Source organism: Anarhichas minor, unplaced genomic scaffold (genome assembly GCF_050575085.1).
Source record: "Anarhichas minor isolate MPS153535 unplaced genomic scaffold, ASM5057508v1 ptg000011l, whole genome shotgun sequence".
Lineage (NCBI taxonomy): Eukaryota > Metazoa > Chordata > Actinopteri > Perciformes > Anarhichadidae > Anarhichas > Anarhichas minor.
Window position 1 is genome coordinate 10193267 of NW_027466457.1, and position 11932 is coordinate 10205198.

The window sequence follows — 11932 nt, forward strand, 5'->3', positions numbered from 1 at the left end:
TTTTTTGACTGGATTCCAGAGGCGGATGCCTAGTTGCCAGCGCCTTCTAATACTAGCCTCCTTTTCTTAATCTCAGATTATTACTACTGTAATCCTATCCTAATCCTCCACACGTACCATGCTTTTGTTGTTTACATCAAATGTTTTCCCCTCATGCAGTGGAGCCGAGGTCCCACTCACCCATCACCCATCATTCTCATCCAGCATTTAAATTTTCAACCGCCTTCGTGACAAACTGCACGGTGTAAAAATAGGCCAGCTTTAAAACCCAAATGGGTCACATCATGTTTTTTTTAATACGTCACTTCGAATTTGGAGGCACACTTTTTCCTCAGCTCTGCCTTTCGTGAAATAATTTGCAGAATGGCGACCAACTAAAGGGCTCTCAAAATGGAGAGAGAGAACTTCATCTTATTCTTTCTGGAGGAAACCTACTGGGTCAAGATGAGCACGCATGATAACACGGCCTCATCAGGATCCAGTTCATTAATGCAAATTCCATGATGGATGTATGTGTTCCTTCTTGTTCTTTTAAAGATGATTGATATATTTTCTTGTTTTGGACTGAGGGAGTACAGTAAGGCCTGGGTTATATCCCACGGGTTTGTCTTTTTCATTTCAGAGACAAACACCTGCATCACATTCCTCTCTCTTTCTTTCTTTATAGTTCATGCAAGTACCTGAGTCCTTGTGGAACTTTGAAAAGAAGAGGAAGGTAATTCAATGACATGAGAATGCTGTGAGGTATTGATTTTTCTTTTCAGATACAATTTAGAACTAATCCCACGACAAAAATGATTGAATCATTTTTGTCTGGATGATGGGATTGACATGCATGGCCAAATTCATTCGAGTCAAATACATGGTTTCTTGGATCCTAAAAAAGAAAAAAAAAATCCCACACCCTGCCCACAGTCACTCAGTCACAGCATGAGAGAACGCCTCAACTGGAAACAATACATCCTATGACAATATTCAGCCCAGACAAAGACACAGTCCAAACACGGGCTGCTCCACAAAAGCCTAGCCCCCATTTGAATGAGGGGCCAACCCCGACGTACCTCATAGGCAGGTCCTCATTCCTGACAGAGATCCCGGTCGCAGAGGGGGGACAGCGCATGCTGTTGGCATACAAACTCTGCACCAGGGCCAGCTCAGAAGAGTGTTCCAACATCGGTGCTCTGGAAAAATCCACCCGGTGTAATGGACACTTTCTTCTCTTTCCCTCTTTCCTCTATGTGTTTCTCTCCCTTTCTCCGTCTCCCGCCCACTCTTTTTCCTCGGTTTAGTGCAGCAGAGCGGCGCCCACCCCCTTCGCTGACTGGCGTGGCTGAAATAATCCTCTCTGACAGCTCATCGTGCGCTAATGCATTGTGCTGCCTGCGGCAGCCCAGTTTGCAGGCTGTAAAGCTGTGGCCACAGTAGCACTCTTGCACTAATTGACACCCATATGAGGAAAACTTCAACAAATTGGACACAGATGATTTATTACCACTGTCAGATTGGGGGGGAAATTAGAGGAAACATAGACACCGTTGCTTCAAGATCTCATCCACAAGTCCTGGTTTTGTGTCACACTTCTGTGCACGTTGGCATGTATGAATGCTCCACATACTTCTTTCAACGGGTCTATGAAGCCTGAAATCCTCAAAACTCTGCCCAGTATATGTAATTATTTGTCTGCTCATCACCTGTACATATTGCAGGTAAACAAAGCAACCACTCTCTATGCAGCTCATGCGAAGATGTACATGTCACTGTCGCCCCCGTGGGCTGGCTGATGATACACCAGTGGGTGACAGGTGGAGAGCTGACAGCCTCCTGCCATTGTTGCTTTATGTTAGACAGGGATAAAGATAGCTTGCTAGAATATAAGCACACATTGTAGTCAGCATGAATACTTGTTAAATAATGACAGGTTCCAGCTATGGGCCTACCTACAGTATTCCAGAGCATAATGTACATACATTCATGACATGTACCTGTATGTAATTCTGCAGAACGATCTGGGAGAGGACTTTCCTCATTACGATGAAAATACTGGAAGCCCCAACCAACTGATGGCATATTGAAGAGTATTGAGATTGGCATATCACAAAAACTCTTTGCATGTTAATTTGCATTGGACAGAGACCTAAGTTCTGAGCCATATAGCCGGTAATATGATGAAGGCGAGGCCGTTTCTGTACACATATTCATAACTAACACGCTTAAAGCATGTTTTGCTGTCACTGTGGCACCCGATTAAAGATTTGAAACAATATTCTTTGCACGAAACCCAAGAGAAATTAAATCTAGGTCTCATTCTCCCAAAGGTGTTGTGCCCTGTTAGAGTACCGTGACATAAAGTAGGAAAGTCATCTGAAACAGGGTCATGTCAGTGTGTGCCGGTATCACAGCCGAGAAGACCAGCGTGGATGGGCTCTACTTCCTCTGGTCGCGGCACACAAACCTCTTCATTCCAGCCCTGCCCTTTTTTCTGCTGACATGAATATTTTAAACGCTGAAATCCAGCTCTTTATGATGTGTTGCTGCTTAGTATGACTGCCAGCGCCACGGGCGTCATGTTGAGCACAGCATCTCAGAGAGCTCTGATCTACCTTTCTATCTTTCTACCAACATGTGAAGAGCACCAAAAAAAGGCTCATTATGATGCTTTCCTGTTGAAAGCGAACTCAAAAGAGGTTGGAGGAGGAAAATAATACGACACAAAATGGCAGGTGAAAACGAAATGTCTTTGTAACTTGTGAACGTGCAGCAAATATGCATCGCTCTTGAGAAAACAACCACATCCTGTTCACATCCACAGTGAAGAGAAAGGTGGTGTTGGTGCATGAACAAAAAGAAAAAGAAAGGCACTCATGCCTGTCATGTAATATGTCAAAGAGCAGCACATGTTTGCAGCACTGCAGGTGGCCTTGTGATGAGTGAAAGCTACAATCAGCTTTCCCTTTTTTACCACTTGTGGGCTCTCCTGGGACTGATTGCACAAACAAATACCGTCTGTGTTTTTGTGGATTAAAACTGAAACTGTTCCAGCTCGGTGCACATTGTGTTCTGCAGCGTGTAGTAACGCACAGTGCTGCACACGTGAGCTTTAACAAAGAAGAAGTTACATTCTGTATTACACAAGAACAGTATCCTGTTTATGAAGCAGTGTAGATGCACCTGGACAAGGTGAAAACATTTAACCTAATAAGAGATGTCAGACGTGGCAGAGCTCTATCTTTACACGCACTGGTCAGTACAATTTACGATGCGACAGATGCGAGCAACGAGCTTCTCCTGTACGAGACCTGACACCAGCATGTGTGACTGAAGAGGGAGAGAGGCCCACAGCCACGAGTGGAGTTAGCCTTTTAGCATTAGAGGATACTGCTAACCATGACCTCCTTAACCTTCGGGTCCGTACAAAGTCTCCTCTGTCTCTCAACAATAACCTGCTGGTTCAATCCATTTGCAAATAGTTTATCACTGAAGTGCTTCATTGCTCATTTATTTATAAGATACTGTGTTTCCCGGTCTAACTCGTGTCTTAAAATTACTTTTCATGTGGGCTTGCCTGAGTGAATGCGTCTCATATGATTAAAAAGCTGCACCACATTGAAATGTCAGCTTGTTTTGGTGCAGAAGTAACTTTTACTTCCCCTTTTACTTCACACATCATCTTTTCCACTTCCTCTTTAATTCTCTGTTATCGGAAGACACCGAGTAGATTTCCATCAGGGCCATCTATGGGAGCATCACACTCAAAGACAGAGACAGTTTAAAAAGTAAATGAGTATTTTAAGTATAGAGATAATACGATGCATCCGCATATAACCACGGTATCAGAGAGCTTGGGGTTTAATCCTATTTATAATGAAACCATGACTGCTGTCTGTGAATGCACTCACTAAATAAGGGCATTGAATTCAGTGATTGGGTGTGTCACAATTTCCTTCAGTTAAATGAGGGCAAAACCTTTATTTTTGCACCAAAAGTAGAAAGACTGAAAGGTATCCTGATGTAGTCATGACTCCAACCTGATTTTTGTAACAGCAATCAAGACACAAACTTATCACATATTCATGTCTGAAGAAGCTTTAATTCAACTTGTCCATGCTTTTACCCTTAGACGACTTAAACGAGCTTTTCTTAAAAGCTCTCTGAACAGCTCGTTCACAACAATGCTGCTATGCACATCACATCACTCTGTCAAAATCATGTATTTTAAACTACTGCTGCTGCTGTTTATAAATAATCAAATGGTTTTGCACCAAAATTCATTTCCGATATGCAGTGAACCGAGTAGACTTCTGAGGTCCAGCCAGCACTGCTGTGCTGATTGTTCCCAGAAATAAACAGAAGCATCTGATAAACATCTCGACCTTTCAGAGTCCAGTATGTGAAGTCAAGCTTGACTGGGAATAGAACCCTCTGATATAGACGTTAACAGTTGTGAACCTGTTCACTGGAGCATTTGACTTAAATGGAAAAAGTTAGATCAGACACACAAAACCTGCCTCATAAAATATGATGGTCCACTGATAGCCGGGGAGACACACTTTACATCTCACATTCTCTTCTATAGATTTCTAAGTCTTAATAGCATCTGAGTGGCTGTAAATCCTATTTCCAGTCAAAGACATCTGGAGGTCCTCTCATGACAGATGGCACTGCTGGAGCTGGTTTTACTTGTGAGATAAGGACTCCACATGAATCAACCGAGAGGCACCTGTCACATTTCCTACATTCAGAATGTGGTTTGTGAGCAGCCTGCTGCGGTGTCTGTACATGTCATGAGCAGCATGCTCCAGTGTCTGCGCGTGAAGAAGGACACCGTGTGGTCGTTGAGGGAAAAGCAAAAAAAAACAACAACTCTGCTGTGCTGCAAATGGCACAGGAGACATATCGTCAGACGCACTTCTAAAGACGAGAGACAGCTCCTCACGATCGATCTTTTAGAAACACCAGCCTGTGCAATGGGACTGCCAAGCACTCTCCCACATACATCACGAGTTGAAGTGCAGGATGGCATTTGCACAGACTGCTGCATGGGAGGATCCTGGATTTAAACTGTAACCAACTGCTGAGACGGATAACTATGTCATCACGTCTAGAAGGAGCAGGAACAAAATTCAACACCTGAAACTCAAGTTGGTTCAAATATTTCCAATCTATTCTATTTCATTCAATCAAATGCAAACAATCAGTTACTAGGAAAACAAAAATTGAAATCAATTTAAAAAAGGTATAATTTGGATGGTAGTGACATTTACGTCTTAAAGTCTGCGAGTACACAGACCGTTCATCTTTAATATTGAAATTACATTACAAGCACAGCTACAGTATTAACTCCAGGACATATCCATATGAAGAAAAAATAAAAATACAAACTTTAAATTTAAAAAATGTACAGAAATTACAGGAAATCATTAGAGTTAAAAACCAATCATCTGAAAATGGATTTAACAAGTCAGAATCCTAAGAACAAAACGCACTTGGCTTGGAAGTTGGTATTGACACATTTATACACACCTGATGCCATCCTCGTTATATACATGACATTTCAATGGTACTGCAGAAGACTGGGGAAAGGTTTGACTTGGTGGTCATTGCTTGTGTGGCAACACAAAGGAAACAGAAATAAGGACAATGAATGTTAGTCGTTCTCCGGTTCTCTGCTTTGTTGAGCTCTCGTCTCAGACCGATGGTCTCGGCCTCCTCATACGAACATAATCGTCATGATCGCCTACGACTGGACATCCAAAGCAACAAGCAAACGTTTTACAGGTGAAACGGGAAAGAGCCCACACGAGAACTAAGGCTGGATATGTGCTGGTTAAAGCCTTTTTTCCTTATCAACTCACAATGCAATGGCTGACATCCTTTAAAAAAAATCATCAGATGTTAGTACCAGCCACAATTTTAAACTTTCCTTTGTATTTTTATTTTACAGCAGTGCCACGAGTGTTCAGTGATGGCTTTCAAGTCCAAAAAAAGTCCAAAATATGTGCTTCTTGCATAGTCTCAATGCACTTTGTGTTTCCTTTTCTTGTGTTTTTTGTCCTTCTTCCTGCTGGAACATTTAACACAGAACCACTGCTGGTCCTCGGGGGGGGCGGTAAGCATCCCAACACAAGGCCTGAGCAGAGGAGGAAGAAGAGGGTTCAGGCAGGTGAAAAGATCTACAAAGTCATAGAACAGCATATGGATTTGTCCCAAATCGTCGTTGAGTTCGGTAGGACACTTTCTTCAGTTCCAGGTATGTAAAGTTAACTAAATGATTACTGTCAAATAAGCTTAATACTTAACTGAAGCACCAACTGTCAATCAATGTCTGAAGAGCCTGTGAAGTTACCCCGTCAGGAGAAAGCTAACGAACACTGCTATAGGGACGCTTCATGCATTATACTGAAACCAACTAATTCTGTTCATTCTGATAACTACAGTTTTAAGTGTGAGAGTTCAACCCGGACAGCTTTGGCAAATGAGAGACCAGAGCTGCTACATTTAGATCTATCATTTGGAAGCGTTATGGTTTTACCAGTAGGACACAATGACACGGCACAAAGCGCTGTGGCTCGGTGACATCGTGTCTCTGGAAACTTAAAACAAGCTAAACTGTTGTAACACCATCACTTCATGTTTACAGGGCTTCACTGTAATGTTCCTGCTGTTATCCAGGAATTATCCACTGCCCTGCTCAGACTGTCTTACTACTGATGGACCTCCAGGACTACAGAGAGTTAATGAGTAACACTAAGTGAATGAGCACAACATGAAACAACTGCATTTATAGCTGTGCTGCTGGCTCTAATGTTTACTATACATAGCATGCGGTTATCTTTTATTTAATTACCTTTTTCCATCTAATTTACATTTGCACATTTGAGTCTTTTTAATGAGAATAATCAATTTATGACATCTTCACATTTGTTTATTTATAGTTTTCCTTCTCCATGAACCTTGGAAGTAGGTGAAGTTCTACAATAAAGCCCCACTCTGCTTTTACTTTTTTTCTTACCAACCGACCAATGAGCCAAATTATACTGCTCTACAGAAAATACAGATGTTGATATCTGTCCGATACGGACTCAAATAGCTGGATCAACTTGTAGAGTATGCTTAACTACGATCTTGTAGAAAACACACACTGTGGTACAACACGCCAGAGAAGAAAAAGGGGAATAAGTCTCTCACCAATGATACCAGTCATCACAGTCATCACATCCTATCATGGGACTGCCATCATCGGGTTTGTTGCATCCAGGACAAATCCAGATCTGGTTCCCCCATTCATCTCGGATCTAAGTAAGATTCATTTCACAGAAAGCATTAGCAACACACTGCTCAATGACAAAACAGCTGTTACGCAAACAACGGATTAGTGAAAATAAAGAGACAACAGTTAGTTTGTTTAATCTTAGGTGTAAGTTCCTGTTCACCTAGACTCAAGAAAACCTCTCAAAAGATGAAGCACACTGTCCTTTGTATGCTCTTTATAAAGAGTGTTATCACATGCACTAATTATGAATAAATAAAAGGAAGAGCACTCACCACGTAGGTGCTGACGGTCTCGGTTACGACGCTGCGGACCGGAGTTTTGAAGGATGCGGCAGGAGAGAGCAGCGGGGCGGAGGGGAGCAGCGATGACGGGGCAGGAGCTGGAGGAAGCGGAGAGGGAGGCGGAGGCAGAATGGGCAAGACTGGGCAGAGCACCGGGGGTGGGGGGGGAGTCCGAGGGCGGTTCCCAGGTCCAGACTTGGCAGCGGGGGTCTTGGGTGCTGGCGTCTTGGGCTCTGAGTTTGGAACCACCTTGCTGATAACACTGGTGATGGACGGAGACAAATACTAGTTAACACAAAGAGGAGACTTTTCCATCTCTATGTGAGCTTCATGATGTAAAGAATGTCAACAATGTGTTTCAATATATAATTGTTTCAACTGAAAAACATTTTTATTTAAATCAGGAACTTTATCATCCCCCCAAAAAAAAGAGTAAATAAGACTATGAATCTGAGGAATCTTTATGCAGAGCTTTTAATGCTGCTATAATGATAATCATACTAATAAAAAATATATATAGCACTCGCAGTATGTGACACGATAATACTGCTGCAGAAACAAACATCTTTAAGTTTGGTTTTGAATATAGAAAGAAAAAGAAACCCTCATATGACGTGCGTAATACCACCAGAAACATTCATTCAGTGCTTACATCTTGTCCTGGCCAGCTCCCACCCTGAGCGTCAGTCTGGGGATGACTGGAGACGGTAGAGGTGCTGGAGTGTCTACTTTCACCTAAGGAAACAGGAAGGACAGGTTATATATATATATATACAAGTAACACTCTAACGCGGATACTTAATACCAAACAAAAAGAGTTACCTTCTCCAATCGAATTCTCTCTTTTTCCTTCTCTTTCTCCTTTTCTCGTTTTTCCTTTTCCCTCTCCTTTTCTTTCCTCTTCTCTTCTTTCTCCCTCTCCTTTTCTTTGGCCTTTTCTCGCTCCTTATCCTTCTCCTTGTCTTTCTTTTTCTTCTTCTCCTTCTTGTCCTTCTTCTTGTCCTTCTCCTTGCTCTTTACGTCCTTATCCTGGAGGATCGGGGCCAGAGAAGGAAGCATGGAGGGGATGCGCAGGCAGGCAGAGGGGCTGAACAGTGGCGGCATTTCACTGAGCGCAAAGGGGGCCAACGCAGATTGTTTCTGCCGGTCGTCCTTGCTCCTGTCTTTACCTTTGTCCCTCTTATCTTTGTCCTTTTTACTTTTTTCTTTATCTTTCTTTTTGTGTTTCTCCTTCTCCTTCTTAGGGCCATCTCCATCTCTGGTTTTTATCTTGATGGAGCCCTCGGGCAGAGTAAAGTCTCGCATGAGGAAGTGCTCGTCGTCCTTCACTCCAAAATCCTTCCAGGGCATCTTGCCCTCCTTGGAAAAGTCCTTGTTTTTATCCCTGTTCTTATCCTTGCTCTTCTCTTTCAGCTTGCCCTTATCCTTTTCCCGGTCCTTGTCTTTTGGCTTGTCTTTCTCCTTCTTCTTCATTTTAGTTTTCAGTTCCTTCTTCAGCTTTTTCTTGACATCTAACGATGGCACGATCTTGTTCTTCTCCTCAAACACCTTGAGTAAAGGTTCAGGAGTAGGTGGCGAGGCCGATCCTGAGGAGACGTAGTCTCCCAGGTTTGGCGGGGGAGCGGATGGACCCCCCTGGTTGACCTTTCGGATCACCTCATTGATTGAATCATCCATAGTCCAATTTCCTAGGCCTGCGTGTGCCTGTAGGTGAAGTGGTGTTGACGTGTCTTTTACCGAGATCCCAATCGAGAGCTTGGGTGTAGACGGCTCCATGATGGTCAGCCTCCGGGGGCTGGAGAAGCCATTGCTATCCGAATCAGAACCCGAGGAGAAAGCAAACGGATCGGGCTCCCTCTCAGCACACGCTCTGGCAATCACAGCATCAATGGAGTCATCGATGGCTGTGTTATCAGGCTCTAGTCTCTTTAAGGGGGCCTCGGCTAACTCCCTGTCTTCTATATTTTGACGCATGTGGATGTTCTCTTTGCCCATCCTCTCATTCAGCGAGCACAGCGGGAGCTTGAGCATACTGTCCGTCTTGCTCTGGGGTTGGGATGCTTTGGCTGAACTCACCTTTGGGCTCTTCGGGCTTTTAGGACTCTTCGTCCTCCCTGGAGATTTCTTCTTTTCCTTAGACTGTTTGGGAGAATGGATGGGACTACCACCCACTGGAACAGGAATGACCCCTTTAGGGGACTTAGTCCGTTGTCTGCCAGGGGATGAGACCTTGGACTTTCTTCCTGGAGTGGTGAGGCCCTTTTGATCAGAGTGTTTTGGGACCACCGGCTGCGGTCTGAAGGAAGGCAGGGCTCCAGAAGGTGTTTCAGGTGACAGGGGGTCGAGGCTATCATGAGAAGGCAGCATGCCTGGGGGAACACGTTGAGGGTTGAGAGAGGTGAGGGGCTCCCTGGGCTCCACCCCCCATTCCGGGCTGAGGCCAGGGTACATGCGCGGCCTCTTGGAGGTAGGCATCATGCCCATAGCTGCATCAGGACTGTCCAGGTGCCTCTTCAGTGGGTTGTTCTCATCATTGACCGTCTCATCCTCATCCATTTCCTCCTCATCCTCCTCCAGTGCCACCTGCATAGCTTCGGCAGAAGTGCCCATGTCAGCAAGGACCTCCTCCTCCTCCTCCTCTTCTTCTAGTGAGGAAAAAGACAAGAAGTTGAGAACTGTTTTCAATAAATCTCCAAGCATTCTTTACAATCACAACACCTCTTTGAACACTTATACAGGATATTATGGTGGCCCATCAAAACTGAGGTTCCCCGACCCAAAGATATGGTTTCATATCCTCAGTTGACAGTTTATTGGGTAAGCCGAGCTAAAACAATCTATAACTCTCACAATGTTCAGATTTTGTTGAAACTATACAGAGTGATGTTTTTGAAAATACAAAATCAACAAAACAAAGATTATAACCATCATGAACAGAGGATGAATTGCAGTTTTAGCTAAATGTTTCTGATACAGGCATGTGAGTGTATTATTTATACTATATTCTATAAGCTGTGGATTAGTTGAAACATGTTGTCGACCAAAAAATGAACTTTCCACCGATGGAAACCACTGAATACACTCAGAGATGTCCATGTAGTCACTATATGCACCGACCTTCTTGCAGGGAGACCAGGGGTGGCATGTGATCTGGAATGTAATCCTTCCTTTCCTCTGCATCTCGGGCTCCAGGCTGGGGAAACTGCAGGACGTTGTTTTTGCTGACAGGGAAAAGCGGAGTTTGTTGGGCGAAGGCCACCGGCTCCAGGTTGTGGACGTAGTCCTCCAGTTCACTCAGGCTCACTCCCAGGAGTCTGAAGGCCTGGCTGACATCATCCAGGACTGGATCCGTTCTTCCATCTGAAACGCAGCATCACAACAAGTCCTTTAAACCTTGACCCGCATACTGTACAAGCCTCATAACTACTAAATTATACTGTTAGGGTTGCTAACGTTTGCTTGTGATTGTGCTGCACACACACAAGGATGTATGCCGATTGATTCCACTTGAAGCTAGAAGTAATGTTCAACAGGTCCCAGATGCATGAAGTGAATATGTTTACAATAAACAGTGCTGAGTTATCTAAGCTAACGCATCGACTAACACAGTGTTGTGACCACAGCTGGAAGGCATCAGAACCACAATAACAACAACCCATGGAAGCTACCTAGCCATGTACTTTTTTGACACATCAACCTTTGCTAGGGGGCGCCAGCTTCAGACAGTTAACAACAACGTGATCGACTACTTCCAAGTGTAAGGGTTAAAAAAAAGTAATCGGGATACTTAAACGAAGCACTCACAGAGCTCGGAGTACCGATGGCAGACCCTGGCCAACTGCTGGATGTACCGATGTAGCACATCGGACAGCTGATCGCACGCAGTGAGCTGAATCGCATCCCAGCCCAGAGCCTGGCAGATCTGCGCCACCGAAACACGCAGCAGCGAGCGGGCATAGCTCTCGCACATCTCGCTGACTTCGTTACGGTATAAATCCCGGTCAGTTCCTCTTCAAAAACATGGTCCCGGCCTTCATGTTTCACGGAAACCCCTCGGGGGCTTGAGAAAACCCGCTACCGCGGTTAATTTTGGACATCTACTTCAGTAAATATATTGGCGCTTTCGCCAGAGTCGCCATCTTGATTCCATCGATAGACCCATCCCCAAAATCCAGATTGCACATGCGCACAAATCGGCGAATCCCTACACAGCTCTGCTGTGTTCGAGCGGATCATCAACCGCTGAAGATGCGCAGCAGCTCCGTTTTGACGACTTAGTGGCGTTAGTTCAAATAAATATCTAGTTAATATGTAACACAGAATGCGGCAGTTAGTTGAGCATTTTAATGTGTATTGTAGTCATGTCTAAGAGTGATTTGAG

General features: G+C 44.2%; 1 protein-coding gene across 2 annotated transcripts; it reads right to left on the reverse strand.

Moving 5' to 3' along the window:
- Positions 1-5251: 5251 nt before the first annotated feature.
- taf3 (TAF3 RNA polymerase II, TATA box binding protein (TBP)-associated facto) lies at positions 5252-11712 on the reverse strand. Of its 2 annotated transcripts, none has more exons than XM_076089347.1 (7): positions 11356-11712; positions 10669-10911; positions 8374-10193; positions 8204-8286; positions 7543-7813; positions 7186-7292; positions 5252-6127 (listed from the first exon to the last, which is right to left on the reverse strand). In XM_076089347.1, exons 1-7 carry the CDS (start codon positions 11519-11521, stop codon positions 6013-6015), a joined length of 2805 nt encoding a protein of 934 aa, XP_075945462.1. In that variant the 5' UTR covers positions 11522-11712; the 3' UTR covers positions 5252-6012. The 2 variants fall into 2 exon arrangements, with proteins under 2 accessions (XP_075945462.1, XP_075945460.1); XM_076089345.1 differs by having other exon boundaries at positions 8374-10196.
- Between the last annotated feature and the right edge of the window lie 220 nt (positions 11713-11932).

What these genes read in the sequence shown, in the direction of transcription:
- taf3 (XM_076089345.1), bottom strand. Translation starts at nt 11,521, where the DNA reads ATGTGCGAGAGCTATGCCCGCTCGCTGCTGCGTGTTTCGGTGGCGCAG. An exon ending in AGAGAATTCGATTGGAGAAG is followed by an intron (nt 8,287 to 8,373) that starts GTAACTCTTTTT and finishes CTGTTTCCTTAG; the next exon opens with GTGAAAGTAGACACTCCAGC. An exon ending in GGAGCTGGCCAGGACAAGAT is followed by an intron (nt 7,814 to 8,203) that starts GTAAGCACTGAA and finishes GTCCATCACCAG; the next exon opens with TGTTATCAGCAAGGTGGTTC.